At 35.9% G+C, this 26,575-nt stretch overlaps 1 protein-coding gene across 3 annotated transcripts in view; it reads left to right on the top strand.

The window, feature by feature from the left end:
* Window positions 1-26,575, top strand: part of CBLB (Cbl proto-oncogene B) — a 132,909-nt gene that overhangs the window by 3,451 nt on the left and 102,883 nt on the right. For all 3 annotated transcript variants that reach the window (XM_074856170.1, XM_074856186.1, XM_074856178.1), the window contains exon 3: window positions 6,959-7,209. In XM_074856170.1, coding sequence (XP_074712271.1) covers window positions 6,959-7,209 — 251 coding nt within the window. The remainder of the gene's footprint in view (window positions 1-6,958; window positions 7,210-26,575) is intronic.

The raw sequence follows: 26,575 nt of genomic DNA, 5'->3' as shown, positions 1-26,575 counted from the left end.
GGTGCCACCCATGGTAAGATTGTGGCTGAGGCCTATTTTGCTTGTTGCAATAACAGTCATTATTCTTGTTTATTCTTTAACTATAATAGCAGTGATAACCATCTTTTTGCTGCAGTGAGGTAGCTGAAGTTTTCTGCCATTCTAAAGATGTTAGGGAAAGGGAGAATAGAAACAAAGCAAAGCTATTATCTTGACCAAAGGATGAAAAAAGAGCAGTCTTAATAATTAGGGGTGGAGCTCAGTAATTTCTGGTTTACATTTCTTTCTTAAAATTGCCATTCTTTACCTTTCCTTCATTTCTTTCTGTAATTTCCTCCTGCAGCAGATGAGATTTTCTGTCTGAATTATTTGTTTTCAACAATAAGGGATTAACCAATACTACAAATATTCCTACTCTATAAGAACTATAGTGTGAGAGTGGGTTTATGGTGTATGTAAAAGTTCTGGCTACTTAGATACCACGCAAACTTCTCTGTGTAGAACTGGTTGTATGTCATGCTTTGGAATTGTTCAGATGTCATGGTAATGTTTGTTTTCCATGGGCTGATGCTTCAGCTGTTAGAATAGGCAGAAGGTTGCAGTTCTGTCTAAGTGTCTTCTCTTTAAACTTCTGCTACCAGTTTGAAAAAAAAAAAAATCAAGGGTTTTGAAAGAGTTCTTTAGCAGGACAGAATGTTGGGACAGTGCTCCTGGTTAGAGGCCTGTTTGTAAAAAGTTACTGTAAGCAGCATACTTTCAGGGAATAATAAAAAAGAAAATAAATCTTGTAAGTAATCAATGAATGTGAATTGTTATATGTCTGTATATATCTGCATCTTCCTTTTTATACATCCATCTGCACTTTCTGAGGTTTACTGGTATATCTTTTTTTATATGAATTTACAGTACTAATTGCATTATTAAAGGGATGTCAACTGTTAGCATCAATGTTCAGTTTCCCTGCTGCTTTTCTCATGGGTAAGCAGTAGCTTTACCATTAAGAACCAAAAATATTTTCATTCCTTTGCAATGCAAAGGATAATATTCCTTTTATGGTTTGGAAGGCTAGCCCTCCTTTCCAGTGCTAGCATTGCATAAGCAAGTTGACTATGTATCTCTGAACTTCTAGCAAGCAAATTACTGTTTTTAAAACATGATGCATATTTTAGGAAGTTCATATCCTGTAAATAAATAAAAAAATAATATTGTTAACAAATAACTCTAAGTCTTCCTTTAAACTATGCATAAGCTATGTGAGTTTTATTTTTTAAAATTCGAAATCTAATGATTTTAAAACCTAGAAGCTAGCCATGTATTTTTATTAGAGGATAATGGTTATCTTGAGAACAACTTTGGGAGAGAATGCCTGTTATGTAAACATGGGAGTAGTTAAGTTAATTTACTGTTTGCGCTATTTAGAGTTGGCAGTACTGTTGTGCACACTTTATTGTTGTGGGTTTCAAGCTGATAAAATTGTGACACATTCTGAACAGGATTTTTTAAAAACAAGAATGTTTCGGCAACTTTCAGTTACTTTTCAGTACTCATGCATTGGACCTGAAAATAGTTGTATTTTCTACTGTGAAGATTAACAATATTGTCTAAACTGTTTGGGTGTCCTGTCATGGCCCACCCAGTTGTTTGACTATATAAATGGGGATGGCAGTTTGATTTGCTATTTAATAATTACCTAAGAGCAAATTAGAGCGCGTCTCCAAAGCTTGTACTATTGACTTAGTGAGTAAAGCTGTATTACCTCTGTAACTTAGTAATATGGTTTTCTTTACATTAACATTTGTCAGCATCCAAGTTTTCAGCAGCATCTGTGCAAGTATAAAGAGCACAGTAGTTGAAACTATGTGTGCGTTGTTTATGCTTTGCAACACTTTATGTAATTGTTACATTAATGTGCAACCTTCCAAGTCAATTAAATGTCATTGTTCCACAAAGGATCTAGAAAGGACAATCATCAATCATAACCATGGTATTCTTCAGTATATTACCTGGTCAAAGTTGATAGGAAGTTTTATGTCCCAGTTAGACTGTTTGTGGAAAAAGAATAAAAATTTAAACAGAGAAATGGAAGCTTCTCTTTTTTCTAATCAGAAGAAAGTATAAATGACCCTCCAAAGTCAGCAGTCCTTGTGTGTATGTAGCATCAGTGTTGTTACTGGTTATTCCTCCAGTATGGAAACATATGGCTTAGTTGCAGTGTGGTAGCCATTGAACAAGCACTTACTGTATTCTCAGCTGAAAAGATCAGCGATAGGTCACCTCTAGTTATATTTTGATGAGAAGGCTTCTTTCAGAAAGAAAACCCTTTCCATCTTTCTGTGGAAAATAAAATGCATTGCGGTTAAGGTAATTTCTGTCAGGAAGAAATATATGGAGGAGAAGCGTAATGTTCAGATTTCATCTGTTTTCCTGATTTAGTCCCTCCTTGATTAAGTTCTTCAGAATTCATTGTTGGTAGCATTGTGTGGTTCCAGAGAATTGCTGCGGTATCTTACTGCAGAGCTACCTTTATGCTGTCTGTGGTGTGTACTTTGACTTTTTCGTACTGCATGGCAGAAGATACTTGTTCAGCAGATGGTTTCGAAGTGTAGTTTTGAAAGTGTGCAAGCCCTGGGTGCTCTGATTATTCTAGTCCATTCGCTGCAGCTGAAAACTGTTTAGCGGATGTCCTACTCATTAGATCCTTATTCTGTTTTAGCTGTGTTACTTTCCTTGTATTGTCTTTGTCAAGCAATAGGTGTTTAAACAGATTGTGTTAGGGCTGCTATACTTTGCTTGAACAAAAGTTCTTTTGTCAAATGAGTCCAGGACTTTCAATGTTATTGTTTGCTTTAAAAAGTGAACAGAAGATACAATTTTCTTAAGAAATTCATTGTCTAAATACAATAGGCATCTGTTACTCTCATCTCTGAAGATACTTATAAGCTAAGTCAAATATCTTCAAAACTGTTATGAGTAGTGGTATTTATTTGGATTGGGGGGGGAGGGGAGAGGAGGGAAGAGGGGCTTGGATTTTTTCTCTGTAGTGTAAGCTCATCTGGAGGTTCCAGAGTTAACTGTTTCCAAAATCTGCTTCAGGTAGTTTAGGGTAATGCCTTAGTTCTTCACAATCAGGATTGCACTCTATTGTTTCTGTGATTCTGGAGTAAATACTTGGAAATACCCTGAGTAAATACTTGGATTTACCCTGAGTTGAGGCAGTGAAAGCAGCTTAGCTTTGTCTTAGTTTACTTCAATGAGGGAGACATTTCTTACTAACTTGCTGACTGACTGCTTTTCATTTGTCAGACTGAATGCTTGCTAAATATATACATGCTTACTTCCAGTCATAACAATACACAAATCACACAGTGATATGATTCATGTCTGTTCCTAAAGTGTTAGCGAGGGTTGCTTTGTAAAGTGCAATATGGAGGTCTTTATTTTTGGTTGTTTGTTTTTTGTGGTGTGGGGTTTTTTTTTGAGTTCTCTTTTCTTTTGAAGAAAGGTATGTGTGCCACTTCTGGTGCATTGGTAAATCTTTTGCGTCAGCAGATGTCATTTCTTATTGCTTACTTTTAATTGTGAACTGCTGTGGTATGTGTCAGGACATCCTGACTCTGGAAACCATATGGTTTACCAGCCATCTCTTTACAAACTTACTTCCTTTCGACTAAAACCTTGTGTACTCTATAAATTGAAGAAAGCCTTGTACTACTTCAGTGGATCACTGACTTGAACTAAATGTTAGCACTTTTTCACTGAGAGTGCATAAGACTAATTGGGTTGTACTGTAGAAGAACTTCTGTATGATTTTCTTAACAGCTTGTTCTGGAGTTGAAGGTTCTAGTAATGTACTGTGTTTATAAATTTGGCAGAAGGTGAAGCCTTGTAAACCATGATGACCACAGGATCCTGTTTTGATGTGTGTATGGGTGTATGTGATATGGAACTGAATAAGACTTTCTAGACCATCTGAAAGAGAAACTTGTTCTTTATAACTGCATGTTCTTTTTGTATAGTCAGTATGGACTGACCAACATATATAAGCAATTTTCTATTTCCTGTTGGTTTTATATTTTTAATGGTGTTTCTAGTATATATGAAACCACTTGTTGGCACATCTGATCGAAAAGATAGAGTTCAGAAAGAATTAATTCTTTGTTCATGAGATTTAATTGAGGATAAATAAGCAATTCAACCTGGTTGCGGACTTCTCTGCTTGTGGTCTGCTATCATTGCTGCCTTTTTTCCCTGAATAAATATTTTTTCTTTTTTCAGCTGCTTTTTTTCCTTGTGCTTGTTCCTCCAGAAAGTTGTAACACCTAATCAGTGATACTGATTTGTGTCATCTGTAGTTGGCTTTGGGAAGAATGTCAATCTTGTTTCGTTTTCACTAAATCAGAAATCAGAGTACAAAAGTTCAGATGAAAAATGTCTGGTTTTTATAAAGGTTTTCACTTCTGTCTTTGGGATTCCAGTTCTTCTGACTCTTCTACAAAAAGACATTGACGTATGTCTCTGCATGGATGATTTTCAGATCTGTCTACACATGTAAAATTCTTTGCTCGTGTTTCTGAAATCTCCTTAAAGAATTCTGTCATCTTAACTTCAGTGTAACTAAAAGAAAATGTTTAAACTCCTTCATAAGTCTCTCTTGTTAGTTCCCTTCTTCATCTTTTGGGGTGACATCATCATTCTGCCTTCACTCAGGCAACTCCTTTACTTGAACTGCTCTTCTAAAAGTTGTGTCTGAATCTTTCAGATCAATCCATTCTTGTAAATCTCTCATCCAGGCCTTGCTATTTTGTATATCAGTAAGTACAGCTTTGCCTTTCTTACCTTGAAAGAATGCCATCATATGCAATCTTTATTCTTTGAGAATGCTACAGGCATCTCCTAACCCATGACTAGGACCCTGTTGCCCTTTTCTTTATCCTAATAACCTTCTCTTTATCCCATGAAATATAAATAAATTATTTTCGGTTTCAAAGTCTCTTGCTGTCTCACTCCTGTGGTTATGGATTGCAGTTCCATACTTCATTGCCTGATGAAAAGATGACCAAACATCTTTAAGCTTAACTTTTTTTGTTTTCTTCTCTCTTCTTCCTCAACTTAGGAGGAATTCCTTTATGAGCCACTAAATTATTTTAGAGCTTGCCTTGAAACTTTGCTGTTCATATCTAAAAATACTTAACTGCTAGCGCCTTGAACCATGTAGCATGTTGAACAGTGTTATGCTTGTGTATTCATATTTGCCTGCATCCATCTGCTGTCTTTGTTTCCTGCTGAGATTGTAAATTTCTCAGTGGGAAGGACTGTCTGTTCTATAACACATCAGAAGGGTTCCTGATCCATTACTTTGTCTAGTGGGCAAAAGGATAAGAGAAATTACTAAAGTAACAATAGATAAGTGAAATTAGGGGAGCTATTGCAAATGTCATGTTTTAAATACTGTTTTTGAATGGTGCTAATATTTCTATAGAGCTTATGAGTTTGCACTGTTCTAATAGCGCTAGACTTTTTTTAAAACTTGTCAGTGCTTGACTTCTGTCCTCTATATCTCTACTTTTCTAACTATGACCCCAGTTACTTAAACCTGATTGCCTGGTGTGTTTTTGTGTGTGTGTTTCAGAGGGGGAAAACAATTACATGTTTGCTTTGCTGTTTGTGATGCATGAAGGTCTGTTAGTGGCAACAGTCTTAAGGCAGTGAATTTCTTAATGTTGTAGATCTAGAAATTGAAGGAGAGGTCAGCAACAGTGATACAGCTTTGAGTTTAGAGAGGTGAGATGTTACAGTGTACAAGTTCCCCCTCCCCCCCTGAAATGCTCAAGACTGCAGTTTTTGAAGTTGATACTTTAGTCGAAATAGGAATCTGCTTTCAGCAGTATTAAGATGTTTTTACAGCCTCGTTAGTTACCTCAAAAAAATGTCAAAGTCAGTAATGTATAATGTGGCAATCTCCAAATGATACCTATAAAAATTTTATACCACATGGACTTAATTTTTTCATAAGTATTTGCATATGTACAACAACACACACATGCCTAGAATGTGTTCCTCAGCCGTGTTTTATCCGAGTGTGGATAGCTCGGTATGATAGCACTCAAAAACTACCCGCTAGTTTTGATCTCTTTCACCTTCTAGAACAGAACATTACAGAACAAACTAACAGAGAATTTAGGAAGTCAGGAGATAATTACTCTAATGTTGTGTATGTTCAGGAAATAAAACCACCTTCCAGAAAAATTTCAAGTGGAGACTAGATTAAAATAAAGGTGTTCAATTCATCTGAAGCTTATTCTTTTAAGTAATGTATATTATTCAATTAATTTTTGTGCCATTTAGGAACATGATGATTCTAAAGTCCATTAAGATGTTATCTTCTATTATAGCCATGAACTGGAAGACATTGAATTTATAACGTTTTGTTTCCTGGTTTATGATGTCTGTTTGTGAGTGACTTAATTTCTGTCTGTTGTAGCTAATAGCTTTTGAACCACTGGTGTCATTAATACCATTTTCATATTTGTAGACCTCTTAAACTTTAACTTCCTATAGGTTCTAAGATGTTATATTGTTGAATAGAGAAAACAGAGAGCCAACAGATGACAAGGTAATTCTTAGTGGACATTTAAATATCCATAGGGGAGTTCACCTGTAGCAAACAGATCTGTATGCAACTACTGCTCTTGGCATAGTTGCATACTGTGTTTTGATAATATATTCCTTAGAATACAACCCCAAACTATGTAAGTAAGCTTGTTTGCTTTTTATAGATGTGACAGGATTAAGTTAAATTTTATGTCCTTTGACGTTAGAGACTATGTTGGGATTTCATGGAATATAAATGAAGTAGGATTTAATTCGTTGTGCCTGGAGGTTAGAGAAGTGCGGTTACACCTATTAATTTTAAGACGTCAGATCAGTTTTTGCCCCAACGTATTTCTTGCCTTTTACGTTTTCTTGTTTTTGCTTATAGGTAAGATTGTGCCAAAACCCAAAGCTTCAACTCAAAAACAGCCCACCTTACATACTTGACATTTTACCTGATACTTATCAACATTTGCGACTTATACTGAGCAAATATGATGACAACCAGAAACTTGCACAACTCAGTGAGAATGAATATTTTAAAATCTACATTGACAGTCTCATGAAAAAATCAAAACGGGCTATAAGACTCTTCAAAGAAGGAAAGGAAAGAATGTATGAGGAGCAATCACAGGACAGGTAAGTGAAATATTTAAATATGAAGTAGATTGTCTGGCCTGTCTGCATTCTTAACACTGTCTGCAGCCATTGTGTTTTGACATTTTTAATTATTTAAAGAGCAGAAATATTTATTGTTTGGATTCATTGACCCTGCGGGTCAATCAGTAATTTGCTGGATTTGTTCCACTGTGTGCTCTTATCTGTCACTTTGTGACCTTTAAAACCAAGTGCATTTCCTTCATAAAACATTCATTTCGCTGTAATTACTTATTCACAGGACCTTACAATATGTAGTTTTTCCTTTGTCAGAGAGAGAGTGACTGTTACTTGGATTGAGCTTGACCTCCCTATTCCAGTTCTTAAAACTGTGGGAGCCAGGACGAATATTGACTTAGAGCTTTCACAAGTGATGAAATGAAGCAAAACAATATTCACATTTTTGAGATATTGTGTGATAAGGTGATGATAATGTTAGTTTGGTGCTGAGAAGCCTTTTCAGAAACCTGATGTATTCCTGATTTTCAGTTGTTCCATTTTAATAACAGGGATTAATGTCCACTTTATGTGTACTCTTGGTGGGGAGTGAAGAAGTTTTTAATATTTGATTTTATTGCCTAATCGTTTAAAAATAATATTTCAAAAACTTCTGTGCAAAATCTGCAGTTCTGTTTTGGGAAGGGGTGCAGCAGTGTTGTGGTGATAAGTCTCCACCATGTGTGGTATACCTTTGAAATCTAATCAACGATATGATGCTGCTTCCAGTCTTCCCTTTTTAAAGGAGATAGTGGGGAATGTGAGATAGAGAGGAAGTGAATGGAGGATTGAATCCCTGCCATTCTGTTTGCACCTGAGCTCAGAGACAGGGTTGCAGTATAGTTTTACAGCTGGTGAAAGTGTTGGTAGAAGCAATGAAATGTCTACTTTCTTGTAAATGTCACTGCTATTATGTTTGATTTATACATATGTTCCTTCCAGATCTTTAGCAATGATTATAGCAATTCAGTATACTGTGGTAGTTTCCTGTGCTTGATAGGGTGTCTGAAGCTTGCTTAACGTCTCAGGAATATTTTTTTAAAGTATGTAAAGACTGTCCAATTGCAAATATACTTGGAGCAATTTGCCTAAGAGGTGCAAAATACACTGTGCGAACTATTTTAGTGACGAGTAAAGATGTTGATGAATGTTTTTTGTGTTTGAATTCATAAGTATGTAAAGGAACACTTTCAGTGTAGATGCATTCTTACCAGAAAGCTTGGAAGAATTGTTCAGCACTGAGCCTATGGGTTCTTTTTTTAATATCCCATTTGTTATATTTGGAGAAGTCATTGTGTTCCAAAAGAAATAAGAACTTTTTATGGTAAGAGGCATTTGACATAAATGGTTGCATTATGTAAACAGGTTTTATTTTGACTTCCCTGTGTTATATGAAACCCAGATTTACTTATGGTTTTGCTTACAGTTAGCAATAAATTAAAGCCAGTTTCAGTGTCACTTTTTCAAAAAGTCTGCTATATGCTCTGTACAGTCATTCAAACAGTGTGTTAGTAACTGTATCTAGTTGCTAGAGTTGCTTTCTTCTTTCCAGTTACCCACTTCATTTCCTGCATAAGGGTAACAGTGGTGATATAAGGAAGTCTTTTGAAGCAAACAGTTTTTGAAAGGTGCAGTTAGCATATTTACTGTCATTTATTTGGGCCATTCTTATGAGATGATTGGAGAGGACAGATTTTAAAACAAAGCATAGTAATGAAGTGTACTGAATCACAATAACTACTTCAGGCTCTCTAAATTTGTATTTCAGAAGGTGACAACTATATTATTTTGCCTGACTGGAATTTGAAGCTTGAGAAAAGGAGTATAATAGAAATGTAGTTGCATTTCCTATACAAACTGCATTCTGACTGTGTGTCAGAATGTGTAAACAAAAAAAAAGTGTAACCACTGTTTCAGCAGTTCATGCCTCATGCCATTATAAGTTAAAGTCTACATCTTTGTGACTTCAGTGCACCCTCTTTCATTTACTGGTGATGTTTTATCTGTATGTGTGTCCTAGTTTAAAGCTGAATGAACATATACTTGTTTGCTGAGTCCTATGACTAGGTACCTGTTTGCTCTGCAGTGCTTCAACATACTTAATCATGTTAATTCTTGGTAAGTTAGTAAAAGAAGCTGTTAATGTTTTTAGCTTCTTTGCTTTCAAATATGCCTGCATTAACCTAAGTATGATATTTGTTAATGTTATGATGCAAATGTAGGAGTGATCATTTAAATAAGTGTTTTTGAAGATGTTTCTAAAATGACTGTCAAATTGAAGTATAGTTAATTTTAAAAAAGGGAAGCCATATGCCTCTCATGTTGGCGCCTGGCCAGTTTCTGTGGTTTTCAATTTCTGTTTTGTATTCTGTTAGTGTTGTCTGTGGTTTCTGGATAAAAGGTCATCATGAAAAAGAGAAAATGGCTGTGTTTGGAAGCATTCTGTGTATATATATTTAATTGGTATACTTGTAACCTATTAGGCTTATTGAATAATCTTTTAACTTCTACAATGATGGTACATTTAGGAACTAATGTTAATATACATGTGATTTTTATTTGCCTGATGACACCAAAATTACTCTATTGTGAAGAATTTGTCATGAATTTTAGTTGTCAAATATCCTGTGGATGAAACAAGATAGTGTGCCAGTCAGATTATGTATAAATGGCTAAAAAAAATAGGTTACACTGTGGTGGTGTTGCCTCTCCTGTGTTCCATGTCAAATGCATATGAGAGCTGTTTAAGAGTAGTTGGTGCTGTCATTCTGTGCTCTATGGGATGAGTCTTGCTAATAAGAGAAAGTATGTTTTACAAGTTTGTTTATTGTATATGAATCACATATACCTTCTGGGTATGGTGTCTAGTATGAAATCATGTCTTCTTGGTCCTCTTGCTTGATGAAGTAAGAGATGATGTTCAATAAATTCTGTAAACTCTGATAGATATAGGCTGCACAGAAGTTTTTCTCTGTATGAAATAATTTAAAAGATTTTTTTGTCACAGATTTTACTTGTTAAAGGTTATTCACACAGGTTTATTAAAATTACTGGTTCAGGTACATCTACTCTTTTTAAAAGGCTTTCTGTGGTTTTTGAGGGTCTGGGGTTTTGGGGTGTCTTTTTTTTTGGTTTTCTTTTCCCTTTTTTGTTTATTGGGAGTAGACTAAAACTGGAAGGCATCATTTCTGTGAAGTCCAAACTTCCTTTTTTCTTGCTGCATTCCAGAATTTTATGCATCCAGAAAAAATAAGGCTGGCAGTTTTTTCAGCCAAATATGTTAGCCAGGTGTAGAAATCAAGCACATAACTTACAATAATAAGACTAGAGGAGGAATAAAGTAGCAATGGGGAGATTACATTTGGATTCATTCAAGATGCTGGACATGTCTTCAGGGCTAACACAACCATTTCTTAGTAATGGAGACAAGTGTGAGCTTTCCTGTGCTTACCTATAAATCATGTTCTTGGAAGAATACATCTTGAGATGGAACTTGTTCATTGTTTTAATATTGCATATCTTCTGCTATATGCTCTTTATATGAGAAGAAGAGGAAAAGTATAAAACTAGGGTGTATAATTATTTTTAATAATCTCTTAAATGCTGCTTGGTTCAGCCAAAATTAGTTGGCTACTTGTTTTAAGTGGCATTGCAGAAGTGGAAGAGGAAGATAAGATGAAAGAAGATAAGTATTTCTTAAGTAGTGGGCAGTGCAGATGAAGATGGCAAGAGGAGATGAGCTGAGGTGGTTTTGGGCTTGATGTAGAAAGAGGTGTGTATGTAGGGAATGTCAGAGTCAAGGAAGTCCTTGAAGGTGATCAAAACCACTCATGTTCCTGTACAGAAAGTCTCACTAAATCCTCTTGCGCATCTGCCCATTTGGTGTCTTGATTCAAATTGCATGTTTCTAGATTTTACAGCTTGATCAAGTGTTTTGTTGGTGCAGAATTCTTATATTCTTTAAGTCTTCTAGAAGGTCTTATACCCATGGTTCAAGTGATAGATCAAGTTCTCCTTTGTTACTGTTCATGTTTGTTAGTGGGTTTATGAAGTATTCCATTTCTCTTCCTTAAGTCTGTGTTGTCAACTGAGATCAGTTAAGTTCTTGAATCAAGTCCATGAACTGGCACATCAAAGAACACAGCATTCTCAGTAGAGACTTTTCTACTGCTGAGATTTCTAGGCTATTCCCTCCTTACTCTGAAAGTACAGACTTGATAAGAAGTTACAAGGGTAAGCATCAGGATGGACTTCAATTATGTCAGCTGCAATGCAGGAACAGCCATTTGTGTACTTCTGTCCTGTGGTAAGAGGTAGCTTAACTCTGCTTCTTTGAATTACCTCATCTTGTACCACAACCTTGTGGTTTTATTTACAGGAAGTTAGGAAGTTTATAACTTAGCTAGACTTGTAACTTGTTCATGTCTCCAAACAGAGAAGATTTTGTTGATTGAGAGCAGGATCAGGAAGAGTATATTTTTAATTCAGGATGATTTTATTTGGACAAATTAAGATTGTTTTGTCTGATGGTTTTCTTGTTTGACACATAGAATGTACAGATTCAGAAAAGGATGTCCATAGCTTTTTTCACAGAGCTGGTTTTGGCTATTGGTTAGTATCACATAGATAACTTGGTTAAATAGTAAGGATGGCAACCTTCACCAAAGTGGATTGGATTTGAATTTGTGATCCTGGGGTAAAAGTTATTGGCTCCTTAGAATCCTGTGATTTGTCCCATTTTCCAAGCATATTATGTAGTTTTTGGTCTTCTGAGCTGAATAGTTAGGCTATACATACCATCAATATATTGTCTGACATGATCTGTAAACTACTATACTTAAGCTATGTCAGCATGTTTTAGAGGTCAAATATATTGACTGGTTTTGTTCTAATCTTGTTGAAGTTGAGGCAAAGGGATCTAGTATTTGTCCTGTCCTTTCTTGTATTTATTTACCTGTAGTTTTAGATGGTTCCTTCACTAGGGTTTTAGGAAAAGAAGCTGACTTACTCTTTTTGAAAGGCTTCTGGAGTGTTGACTCATTGCTTGAACTCCTGTGCTGTCCCTAGAAAAGAGGACTCTTTCTCTTTCAATGTGTAACCTATAATATAATAATTGGGAATGGAACTTGACTACAATAAATAGCCTCTGATAAAGAGGGTTCTTCTGAGGAAAAGAGTGCATGACCAATTGGATGGAGTTGCATGGGAGAAGGAAATGCAATGAGATTTTTTTTAAAACTTTTATGTTATGGTGAGAATTTCCACCCTCCCCTCCCTGTTCCTTAGCTGTGATATAAAACCAGATATGAACCAAAACAGCTCTAAGAAACCCTTTGGTGTACCTGAAACACATGAGTAATTGAGCTTCAGTGCAAATTTGGTGAAACACAAGCCATTTGCTATTTTTGGTTCTAGTCTAAATTAAACAAGGAATGTTACACAAACACACCTTTCAGACAAAGAGACTCTTGTTGCAAAGGGCAGGTGAGAGCATGTGGAGGTTACAAATGGTAGGGCAGTGTTATGACAGCTTGTTCTCAAATGCAAACAGGCTGTGTCACTGCAATTGTTGTAAGGAAATATTTAAATATTTAGATGTTTTTGATCATCTTCACTACTTGGGGGAGGATATTGCCAAATGAGAACAAAGGAAGTCTTAGTACCAAATTGACTTGAAGGCAACTATTTATTCAGATTTCAGAGGAAGACAAGGATTTTAAAACTACAGAAGATCCTACATGAAAAAAATAATAGCTCATAAATTCTTATAATTGGTTCAGATCCTTAATTCATATCTAGTTGGGTAGAAGAGGGGTAATAAGTGCACTTCATTTGTCTTTTGCTTTTTACTCTATTGTAAAATCAGGCAGAATCTTCTGTTAGTGCAAGGTCTCTTTCAGACATTTTCTTACAAGTAATGTGGTGTTGACGGTCACATCTGAGCAGAGTTCAGCTGGTTGTGGGGGAATATACATGGTCTGATCTCTTCCTTGTTGCACTTTGTATAATCATTTATACATGTAAAAAGTATATATGATAATGTTGGCAAATTAAGATGCCATAACATTTACAGCCACTTTGTGCAGGTGTGAAAGCTCTCAAAAAGCACAGTTAGGGGAATCAGTCCTGCAGACTTGCCATGTGTTATATATCAACTTCCTTTGTGATGAATCTAATGGCAGTTCTACTATACTAGGATTATAGAATATGACTGAGTCAGTGTCTATACTGACATAGGTTTTTACATTGTAATGTTTCCTCTTTACAAGGCAATAAAGGATGACAAAATATGCCGGGAAGAATAGGTGGTTTTCTGAAAATACAGTACTGTTGGTCAGAGAGGTCTGGAAATACTCTATCTGATTTGACAGTGAGGATACTAGTACCACTTCTGCTTTATAACAGCTCAGCTTCTCACATCCCTTCACCATACTTGTCTGCATGGTCTCTATAGGGAACAGCTGTGCTTGTGGAGACAGGTCATGGTTGCCAACTACAAACAGGGCTCTGTTCTTAGGCACGGCAAAGCCCAGCTGATCATATCAAGATAGCAACTTCAGGGTCTACTTGGAGAACAGACAGCACGGACTCCTGAATTTACCATGTAGAGAGGAAGGCTCCTGTAATGGACCTGAAGGGACCTTTCATCATTCACTTTTGAATGCCTGGTTGATGTTTAGAAAATTTGGTCTTTGCTTCTCTGTTAGAAGTATTCTATATTAAGTGATTAGGTATTTGTTTTAGGATGTCTTCAACACTAGCTTTTGTGATGGCAACTACTTATCATGCAAGAAGCAGCACAAAGAAAGCTTTTAGAAGAAAGTGTCCATTTTCATGAAATGTATGTCTAAATATATAAACATATCTAATTTTAATTTCAGGTTATAAAAATAAATGGTTTCCTTAATGTTCTGTGGCACTGTTTTCTATTAAAAATTAAGAACATGAAAGAATAAAAATCAACTTTTATTCTATAAACAAATGAAAAAGAAGTCAGAAATAATCACTTTCAAGTGGTACAATTGCTATTTAGTTAATAGAAGTTCTTTTGCCTGTCTTTGAAAGTAAAGACAGTTTAAAGACAGATGTGGTGAGTGATAATCCTTTTATTCAAAGAATGCTTGATCGAAAATCAGGATGGAAGACATGCTTGCTATGTGTCTAAACCTATAGTAAAAGTTTCACTAACCTGTACAGAGTAGGAAATAACCTTAATCTGAAAAGAGGTGATATTATATTTGATTAACACAGCTGAAGTTTGAGTTCAGAACAAGAGAGACAGAATGAGATATTGATGGAGATGATGGCTGGAACTACCCAGTTCCATTCATTGAAATGTAAAGTGCAAGAGTGATAATTTAATGACATCTTTAAATTATTTTGTCATCCTTTGACATAAATAAGTTTCTCTTCTTCCTATTCCTATATTTGCTGCAATATTAATAAGGTGAAGTTACTAGAGTCATCTTGAAAATGGCACAAAACAGTTAGTATACTTATTTAGTAAGTTGCATACAGAATGCCTCCTATGCTTGGGCTTTTTTTATCAGTGACTGCACATTCTCAAGTTAACTTTTCTACAATAATGTTATGCAAGGTCTGGAGTGAGGCAAAGCTTTAATATTGTTAATTGATATTGGAGGAACAAGGATTTCTAGTTAAAAAAATAGATTTGCTGTTGTCTGTGCAAAATAGCTTTGCTACTGGTAAGATAAGTTGGAATATTTATTTTATATTGAACAATTCCAAATGGTTTAACAGCATGTTCTCTGAGAGCCAGTTTAGGAATATTGTTTGCTTGATTTGAAGGAAAGCATGATATTTATATAAAAGACTGTGCAATGAATGCAACTATTAAAAATCCAAAGAGGAGAAATAGCACACAGAAAGGACCAACAGTAAATTGTGTCTGAAAAGAAGCACATCTTAACATATAACACAAATGGAAAAAGAAATGAGTAAGTGATCTTATATGAGGAATAAAACTTCCTGAGCAAGCAGCCAGGTAACTGTCATCAGTATCTCATTTGTAATATAGATGACTAATACAGTTTGAATTTTTCTGTTTTGAGTGCAACCAAGGTAGAGCTAAAGGATTTATTATTGAAATATGCTTGCATTTGTCTCTAGCATACGATAAAACATTTTTTGCCATAGTTTGCTCGGATTTCACGTGTCAGAATTACAGAGCTATCCTGTTTTGTAATGGAAGATCTTAACCATAATCTGCTTATTACTTGATTCTTTACATTGTGTGACATGAAACATATTGAAGAATGTATTGACTTTATACTTGCAAAGGTCTTGACAAATCAGAGAATTCCTGAACAAATAATTATGTTCAGTAATATTTGATCATAATAATTACGACTTCACTGTCCTTATGGTGTGTCTGATGTAAAGGTGGATTTAAATGTATTTCTTCCTAATGTGAAGGAAACTAAAGGGGAAACATAAAAGTAGCAGATACATAAGAAACAAACATTTTTGGGATATATGATGAAAGATTATAGTCAGTGGTAACATGTTGATTGAGCTAAATTTAATTTAATTTCTGTGTGGGTAAGGTTGTTGTGGTCTCTGTGTAAGAGGATCTCTTATAAGGGGACTTCCATTTTTTTATTCTTGAGTGGTCAGACAGCACAGATACAAAGCATCAGATATTATGCTGAAATTATATGTATCAGGACTCCATTGAAACCTGCACAGCCCACCTGATGAGTTAGCCTTTTACTGTTATTAGCTGATCTTTGGCAAGCTCTGTGAATGTGCAGTGGGAGAAAAATGTCAAGAAAAGTAATTAAATGCAATTACTTTTTTTTCTCTGATACCATTGTGGGAGAGTTCATAAAACATAGTCTTGCTTTCCCCTAAGATAAAATAATGAAACTATATGGCTTTGAGATTTGAAGCAACAGTAAATACGAAAATAATTCCTATCTTCTGTAGCAAAAATGCATATGAAATTACCTTACCTATTCCACAGTTCTTACATGAAGCTGTTGCTAGTAATAATTAGAGCCTTAATTTGTTCTGTTTGTGATACTGAACAGATGTATATAGAAACAAAATCCACAGCCATATCTCATGTTAAATATTAGCCCCAGTTTTGCATCTACCTTGCATAATGTAAATATGTCTCCTGATAGGGAGGAATATTGAATAATAAGCTATGGAAGTCTTATCAGTTCCTGATTAATTGCTATTTCTGCTTCTCTTGAGCTAAAACTTGAAGTATTGCACAGCATCTGTTTATACTGAGATGACTGACAGTGGAGAATATCTGGATTCTCTCAGAAAGTACTTGGCACATTGTAGGGTTGGATTAGACCCTGGGTACTCATGGCAGAAAGAAAAGGATCCATGGGTTTGTTTATAATTGAGTAAAATAAGTGTCTCTTGCTAAGCCTGATTAGTTATATCTAGGGCCCAGTGTTCACTTTTTTCCTAGTACCTGTTGACTGACTTGCTCAAAGAACTGAAACCTACATACTAGAAAATCTGTGATCACTCTCAAGCTTGCATTGAGGATTATTTTGTAACAAATCCTAGTTTTGCTTACCCTAAGAATAAAGAAACATTTTATTAACCTTAATTTGTTTCTTCTTTTGTGCGCCAGGCCTTAGTGATATCCTAAAGGCTTTTGCTAACCTCTTTATTTGTCCTGAAAAAACCCCAAACACCTTCATTAACTCTATATCAGAAATACTGTTGCCTTTTTAAGAGGAGATACGTTCATTTGTTAGTTATCACTCATAAAATAGGACATATTGGGCAATACTGTATTGTTTAAAAAATGACTGCATGAGAAAAAATTTGCTTCTTGTTACAAGTTAAAGAGCGTTCATGCAAGACAGACAAACTTATTCGCATCTGTTTTCAAACTGTTCCAATGGAAAATGGTCCTTAGCCAACAGAATATTCTGTGAACTCATCTCAGAGTTGATTCCGAGTCATGAATGTCTGTCATGGGAAGTATGAAATGCAGGGTCAGTAATAAAACATCTCGTACCTAAGAACACTTGTAAGAACAATGCTGTTGGTTTTTTTTAAAAGCAGTTGTTAATTGGTGAGACCTTACAGGTGTATATCCAAGAGCAGACCTTTAATTCTAGCTACACTCAAGTGGGAAAGTGTGTAAAGATGAAGAGAAACACCTTCAGATTTCTTCATGTCAGCATTTTAAACAGTTCATGGAGCTAGAGAGGATTAGTCATATTAACTTCTAAAAATAAAATGATTGTACTACTAGATTACTTTATTTAGGGTTTAATATAAAACTCCCTGTGCACCATTCTTATTCTTGGAGAACACTTAGTTTTGACAGAAGAAGAATCAATTTCTTTAAACTCAAAGTTGTAAGTTTCAGCAAATGTGGTAAGTAAGCCTTCCATCAGTACACTTAGAGCAGAGCTGTGTAAGTTGTATTTATTACTCTATAAATGTCATGCATGTTTAAGGAAGATACAATGCAACAAATAGAGCCTGAAAACATTTTGTTGTTGTTAGAATATACAGCCTGTTGTGAAGATTCTGAAGTGGAGATTGATGTCACAAACCTTGAACCTGTGTTCCAACTACTGTATGTCATTAAAAGTGATGACAATCTCTGTTAAGAACATCTGCTCACCTAATATACCATCAGTAAAGATGTCTGTGTTATAATGTAGCTTGTTTTTATCTTTTTTATTTCCAAGTATTTGTTTTTAAAATATTAGAAAGAAACCGAGTGTTTTTGTAATGAAATATTGTCCTAACTTTCAGCTCTGAAACACTGAAATATAAAAAGTGTGTAAGTTGCTATGTCATGTTGATAATGCCAACTGGGTCATAATTAATGGGTTGGGTCAGTATTTTTGTTAGAACAGAGTTTGGACACCTATGCTTTATTTCTAGTTAGGTTACTTTTTACTGGTTACCTCAGTCATCATAGGCCACTTATGTCAAAGTGTTACGCCAGTACAGCACACTCAGGTTTTCTGAGAATAAAGAGTAGTGTTTAGGGTTCTATGCTTTTTGGGTGTAGTAGCAGAGTAACGGTGGATGACAGGAGCGCTGATAAAGCCTTGTGTCTGTTCTAACTTCATGTGAATTTTTAATCCACTTCAAAACTGCATCTTACTGACAGCTCATTCCCAGTGACCAATGCTTCAGTGCTTTTATAACTTAATGATACATGTTCTGTGCTGCAATTGGGAAAATACAGAAAATGTGGCATATATAGCCATTTTTTTTGTCTAGCTGAGGAAGTCATGTCAGCAGGCTGAAATCTCTCCCCCATACTCTTTTTAAATGGGCTTCTTTAGGATAGCAGACTGGAAGACTATATTGTATTATTTTGTTCAGAACTCTGCATATCCTTTTTACTCCTTAATTCATAGCTATAGCAAATGCACAAAGATTCAAAGCAAGAAAAAGTACGTAACATCCTGTTCATGTGTTTCCTTTTACTGTTAATCCCCATAATTAATGCCCTATGAGGAATGGGGCTCTAATCACTTACAGAGCACAGTAATGTAAAAAGACAGTGCTCATCTGGGAGGTGTTCAGTAGTATGGATCACTGGTGACCCAGTTGGTACGCAGCTGTCCTCCAGTCTGTGCGTATGTGGTTTCATTAACTACACGCATATGTGTCTGACAGGCTGGTAATGGTTGTCTAAAAGGAACCTTGCCTTATGAAATTGTCTAAGTGCTGCTGAGAAAGAGTTGTTGTTTTCTCTCATTTTTCCATTTTCATTGGGAGGGAGAAAAAAATGAGGGAGGGAAGCTGTTCTGTGAGGGTGAGGATCATGGGTCCCGGCAGTGACTTTGAAATAATCTCTAATGAAGCCTGGTGCCAGGAAGAGACATATTTGAACACCACATAGAAGTATTTTAGTGGGTTAAAGGAAGTGTCCATACAAAATGCTCTTCTGAAAGGGCTAAGGGTGTTTAAGGGTTTTCATTTGTTTGCGCTGTATGAATTTAGCATTATTAATGCTAAACTGTAATGGGCAACATAAAAGATCAACATAGTTTGTTATAATATATATTTAAATGTACTTAGAGGACAGACTGTTGGATATTTGTTTTAAAAATCCGTCCCTTATTAAATCTGTGATTTCTGAGAATGCAGTTTGTTATTGGAGTGAATGACTGAAAGGAATTTTGACATAAATACTTTCTCAAAACCTATAAGCTAAACCCACCCAGCTACTGGAAAGGTGATAGCTAGGGAAGAAATGAGTGGCTAAAATATTAGAGAAATAAATTACGTTATGTTTGCTCAATATAAACAAAGCAACAAAAGGGCAACACCCACCTCTCCTAGTATCTGTCATAACATGGTAAAAATATCTAGTGGCTAAATCCTTCCAGTATAATGGAACAGAAGTATCATACCTGTTACAGCAGTTTGTGACTGAATTTATGAACAGCTGTCAGGAAAAAAAGTCTAAGTGTAATATTCCTCTGTTTATTTGCACTTCTTTTTCAGGTAATCCTTTACTCCACAGCAAGTTTTCTAAGTCAATCTTTTCCTTAGGCAATTATTTGTGCACACTTGTTTTAAGCCTGTTAGGGAGTTCTGACTGCCTTATGCTTGATGTGCATAAATAAGCTGGGGACAGGACAGTGACAAGAAAACCTTACAGTGAAATCAACTGACAGCTGTGAAGACATTGTTTAAGTTGTGGTTATCCATGGTGGTGGTATTTAAGATACCTGTCATATCCTTCTGTACCCTTATGTAACACCAGTTCCAGAAATGCCAGTCATTTGCTGTATAAACAGGAGTCAGATTATTCATCACTGGAACCTTGTGCATAGGTTAGAGTTGCCAAGAGAAGAAAAATACAATTTCTCAAAGGACGTATCATGTTGTACTTTACCCTGTACGTTTATGCCTGGAAGCTCATACACCTTCTCTGTGTGGCAGCTTTTTTGATTGCTTTTGTTTTTAAAAGCTTGGCTAAGATAAGGATCTAGTGTGAAAGAAAATGGAAAGGTAATGCTGATTTTAGTACAACTCCCATATACTCTATTCCTGGATTTTCAGTTTGCTTTATGTAGCAGCAGATGGTCCATCTATTGTTTCATTATTCTTTTGGGAGTCTGACCCTCTATAGTGGGTGTGTGCTTTAGCAAAAAAAGAACAACTAAAATAAGTCTTTTTGTAATGGATGCAACTCAATTTATTAAACTGTGCTGATGACCTCAACAGTTCTAGCTCTTAAGATTTGTTTTTATTTAAATGCTTAATATTGTGTCTAAGTTCTGTCAACGAGGTGGGGGTTTTTTGTTGAAGTATCAAGGGTAGTTTTGATTCAAAAGGATTGTTCGCTGTCATAAGTGCTGTTTTGTGAAACGGCATAATTTTACCATATGCCTTGAGTTTTGTTTGAGATATTATGAATAAGCAGGATGAGTGCTTTCAAAGAGGCATTCCTGCTGTCCCACATCAACCATGTGGGCTTTCAGTTAAGCTTCCCAGGAAGACAGCAACATATGTGTACACAATGTGTGTATTATATTGGCGCCCACTCACAGTGTTAAAGATGTGTCAGCATTTCCAGAATAATTCCCTATTTTAAGAGCCTTGTGTCAGCCTGTGTATGAAAGTTGTCTCTATGTTGGAACTCTACATGCAATCTCAGCCATCATAGTTTTCAAGTGTGAATTTTTGCCAGGTGAATATAAGGTGAATTAAATTAATGTATGCAAACTGAATATCTTTAGAGGCATGGTATCACAATAGATTCTTCTTAATTTTTAACTCTGAAGCAGTACTTTTTCATTAAGTGAACTGAAACTATAGTGAACGCCACTATTTTTGGAGAACTGTAAGAGATTTTTAGTAAAATAAGGTAGCCTTGTGCTTGGTCTTGTGACTGTTCCCTAGTCTAAAAATCAGTGATGTTTTTCTAATAATTATGTTTGAGTATGAGGAACTTCCAGTTTCACTGAATTTCTTTTGGCTGATTGAGGTTCTTTCTATCATCTTAACAGTCTAGAATAAATTGATGTCTGTCTCCCTTACATGACAAATTAGTGTCTTTTTTATACACTGAGAAATGGGGTAAGTCTGGCACGTTTCCTTGTGTTTAAACCATATTCCCCCAAATTGTAACACTTTCTTGATGGAAGCCTTTCTTTAATCCAGAAGCCATCTTGTTTAATACATGCAGCAGGGCAAACTGTGTGGCAGGACATGCTGGTTCTGTAGTATGTGGGTGGCTGTGTAGGAGAAGAGTTCAGATTGGATTTTGAAGTTGCCAGACTCCTAACATTTAGTTTATGTGCTTAAACAGTAACTTGCTACTATAGTTTCAAAAACTACATGCCATAACCAAAACGTTGTTGTTTTATAAGCCTGGGATTTACTTATGTGTGATTATAATTGCTGAACAGCAGTTTTATTTTAAATGAATATGGTTTCAGCCCTGTTTGGTTGAATGCCATCTAAAAACCTCCATCTAAATGGCAAATGGTTTTGTAAGTAGACCTGTGTTTGAGCAACAGCAGGCCAACTAGACAAGCCTGCAGTTCGAAGATAAGCAAATCAAGGTTCTTCCATGGTTTGAAATCCAAGTTGAGAGCGGACAACCCTGGAAAGAGCTCTTCTGATAGGAAAGGTGGGCAAGCGGGACATTCCTGTAAAAACAGTTCTGTTGTGCAGCTCTATTGGTCGTGTTAGGACATCCAGATAGGTGGTCCCACGTTTCTGCAGTGGTAGATTATCCTTCTAATTACTGTTTTATATGGAATGAATCCTACTCATGGCTTGCTTGAACCTTTTGAGAGGAACTGAAAGTGCAGTGTATCAGTTAATATGTACAGTGACAGCAAATATGTAAATTGCTGACTCTTTAGTTTTTGTGCCTCCCTTAGGAAACACCAATAAATATTGATACCCGTTGTAAAGGAATATCAAATTGACAGGAACATGAGACTTCTTGTTTCTGTTCTGAACCCCCTGTTAATGCACTCCCACCAACCATCCAAAAAAAAAAAAACCCCAAACTTCAGAGAATCTTCTGGAACCTGAAACTTTGACTACAAAGAACAATGAGCCCAGATGTTGCAAGAGCTTAGCCTCCTCTGTGAGCTGGAGAGGTTAAATTTTCAAGCAAACAATAGTGTAACCTTCCAGCCCTTTTTAGGGTGGGTGGAGGTTGCAGGGGGGAAGAATGATCTAGCTGATGACCTGGACCTGGATGTAATCAGGTAACCAGCAGAACTCACAGCGTATTAATGTGTTGGGTACACAGTCCAACTGTCCTTCTGATGACATGAATCACTGTAGTCTGAGTTCCTTTTAATGTTAGTCCAAGAAAATTGCGTGACCGTAATGTAGTCTGCAGATCACTAAGGTCACTAATCTTGTCTGTAATGTAGTCTGCAGGTCACTAATCTTGTGTAAAGCTCTAATTCAGTGTGCAATAAGTATGCATAGAAGGTCACAAAATACTGTGCTATGCAGTAAATACTTTTGCAGGATCATGGTCATAAATGTCATTAGAAGACTTAGGTAGTCTGTGTCCTCATTTTCTCCATCTGCAAGATGTGATTGTTTACTTAATTTATTCATGTTTGCAAGTGCTCCCATCTTTTTAACATTGGACTGCACTGCTGCCTGACTAAATTCCTGTCTGATGCCCTTGCTCATATTTACATGCTTCCTTTGAATGTTCCGCGCCGAAGATGGAAGCAACTTGCAGCAACCTCAGACAAAATAAGAATTTCTTCTAGGCCTTTATTCTTTAATAATATACTATATTATTCTTTTATAATATAATAATATTTGGACAGTGATGGATGCATGTGCAAGTCTGAGTGTTTGAAAAGATTCTGGGAGTTGAGAGTTATAAAAATTCCATGTAGATTTGATTCTGCTTAACAAACTGTTCCTGATAATGTACTGGTTTTGTGTATCCTTTCAGCATTTTTCATGAAGACCATACATTTCTGGATCTAATATTACAAAAAATACTTTTTATTTATAACACCATACTCTATTAAAGTGTAACTACCTGGATGGTAAAATACACACCCAACATGATAACAAAAAATAAGGTGTTCAAATAGCCTTGGATTAGTCATATTTCTTATTTTACTACTACTTTCATTTCTGTGTGAGTCCTACATGCCCTGGAGCTCCCATTGTAATAGTTCTGCCTCATTTTCATGATTATTCTTCCCTCCCCACCACAGTGTTGCTAAAATGTCCCCAGGGTTTCTTCTTCCACAAGGCTTGATTTCCCTGTGAATTTAGGATGAATGTATGTTCCCCCTGGGGAGGAAAAATAATATAGTCAGCAAATACAGCTGTCCATGACTGCAGTGTTACAACATAGTTTTACACTGGCAGTTGAGATTTTACATACTCTTCAGTTTATAATGGAGAGAAATAGGTAGTACTAATGCTGTCCCATCAAGGACTATTCAAACGATCACATGCATTTCAATAGATGCTCTTTCATCTTTGAATAATTAGAATACATTTCTATTTTGCTAGTCCCGCAAGTGTTCACCAGACCTTCATAGAAAGCTTACTTTATTCTTTTTGATGTTGTTAATATTTGAGTGGCAGTTTTATTTGTATAGTACTTTACCTCTTAAAAGTGGTATTACAAAGGGTAGTTAGATTTTTATGTTCAGAGAGATTTATTTTTAAACAACAGCACTTTAGATTTTTAACTTAGGTACTTGATTGCACTGGGAGTTTTGCTTTGCTTCTCAATTCAATATATGCCCTGTCTAGTATAATTTGTTTGGAGAAATCTGCAAATGAACCACTAGAGGATGGCTGATGCAGCCTAAATTTATGCCTTCCCGATTAAATAGCGGAAACCTTTTTTTACTGTTGTTCTGGTCCTAACAAAATATTGATATTAAAGCTGCAAATTGATTTGCAATTTTATTTAAGTGTGGGACAAAGCAATATCATGGAGGTGAGTGCTAAAAAAAGACCAGTTTACTTCTACCCTTCCATAATTAAGTGGACTGAATTTGGTGCCATCAGAGTTGGGATATATTTCATTTGACTTTGTGCTGCTCTTGTGAGTAACAATTTTAAAAGGTGTTAGGTACAGCCAGAGAGGGTCAGAGCGTCAAAGCTTGCAGGGGAAGAGTGAAGGAGGGGAAGATACATGAAGTCCTGACTGAGCCACACTTGAATCTGGTAACTGTGAGGCCTGTGACTTTTTGGCAAAAACAGTAAACGTGAAGTGAACAACATTATTCTGTTTTCTGTTACAAGGTTATTTAGTAGCCCATGATCAGTTATTTAGTTTTTATAAAACTAAGTAACTCAGAATTCCTTCTCTCTGAATCTCTCTTTTTGTATAGAGGCTCAGTCATTTAGAATAGTTTATCAATTTATTAACAGAGTTTACAAGGAGACCACACAAAATGCTGTCTGTGTGACTGGACATGTCTTAATTTCCCTGTGCTATATATGACCTCAGTGTTTTGTTACTGAAAAGTCAACATTCACAGTCAATAGCGCTCTCCAAGGAGTGTTTTCAGTGTGTGTAATTTAATTTGATTCCGTTTGGTTTATGGTATCTATTTAATCTGGAATTTGTGGGTCAATCGGAGAACGAACTAAGTTTATCCACCTCTGTTAAGTCAAAGCCAGTTGAAGGATTTGAGTGTTCTTCACAGTGAAGAACTAAATAAGATTTATTAGACAGCTGAATGTCTATTCAAATCTTAATTTACTCACCAGTGAAGTTCTAATCTGTCATGCATTCTTTTTTAACTTAAGTGGTATAATTGAAGTGCTCCAGCTTCATTTTCTCCGTCCCACCCACAAGTTTTAAGGGGAATGCTAGACAACGGTTGTCCAAAAATCTTCTGAACAGTGAGATCCTGCCCATCCAAACTGCTGCCTCTGCTGCTCCTGCCGCCATTCCATCCAAAGACTGTTTGTTGTTAGGGCATGTTTTTGGAAGTCAGTGCATCTTCTGGTTTGCAGGATAAAATCTGCTTGTTTTGGGGGCAAAGATGACTTTGTAATGTATCTGAAGAATATATGAATCAGAACTTGGTAATGCATGCTTTTGCTCCTTTGAAAGGTGGTATTATCCCAGTGTATTTGAATTAGCAAAGTTCTGCTCTGTCTGACTGAGAGGTCGTATTGAGAATGTAAGAAGTTAAGCTTTTGCTTTTTCCCCCATAGAACTGTTTTGAATTGGAGGGTGTGAGGAAATCACCCAAGCTAACACAAATATTCATAACACAGAGCTGCGTTCTATGGTTCTTGGTTTATATTATTTATCTCACTGATATGCATAAACTAATTCCTCTAACAGCAAGATAACAAAGTTGCATACGTTTTGTCATGTCCCTGTCTAAAACTCGACGAAAGATAAATGCACATGCGGACTTGTTTTTTAAATAGTATTTTTAAATAATTGTTGCATTGTATTTCTGCAAGTTGATACGTGATCATATCTAATAGCATCTAACATGTAGACAAGGATTCTGAACCATTTGATTGCCACCCTCAGCCCCCAGTGGTTGATATATTTGCACAAAGGCCCACCTGTTAGTGTTATGTGTGAAATAAATAGAAGAGGGATTTTGATCATATTTCTAGGTTTTATACAGTATTATTTCTTAAATCTAAAAGCATTTTTGTCTTTTATTCAACTAGAAATTGTGGAAATTGAGATACAGAGAGGTGTGAAAGTAATTTTCCTAGAATTATGTAATTTGCTCGTTGCAGTGCCAGGAAGAGTGCCCAGATCTTCAGACTCCTGCTTCAATTTCTGTATTACTGTACCATGCTAAAGATTTTGTTGCTTCCATATTTTGATGAGAAAGGGGAGGATACCTAAGAAGATATTTAAACCCTTTCTCATCTAGGCATTTGCTGTAAGACCTGGACAATCTTTCTTGGAGGAACTAGGACATTAGATGTAGAGTTACTAGGACAGATTTGTTTTTCATGTGACTGGTCTCCAAGCTGGTGTAAAAACTTCTTAGACATTGCTTGGCATCATGCATACACATAGTGGATATAATGAATAATAGTAGAACCACAGTACATAACTAAATTTCCATGAAAAGTTAGACTTCTTCTGGTTTTGTTTCTTGAAAAGAGTAAGTAGACGTAATCAATCATAAGCATTTGTTTTTATTTGCTTGAAAACAGGAGAATACACTTAGTATCTGCTACAGTAACCGGAAATAGAGCATTTTGGAGTTAATTATATGTAGTAGAGGTACCACAGAGTGTTTTGTGACAGCATGTGAAAAAGGCACCAAGTTGAGCAACAGACATTAATGACTCATTCATGAGTAAACCTATATTCGTACCACTGCTCTTGTATCTGAGTATTCAAATGTTTATGAAGAGGGAG

This window comes from Strix uralensis, chromosome 2 (assembly GCF_047716275.1).
Source record: "Strix uralensis isolate ZFMK-TIS-50842 chromosome 2, bStrUra1, whole genome shotgun sequence".
NCBI classification, from domain to species: Eukaryota; Metazoa; Chordata; class Aves; order Strigiformes; family Strigidae; genus Strix; species Strix uralensis.
Note: the sequence above shows the minus strand (reverse complement) of the source record. Positions and strands in the feature narration are given on the sequence as shown.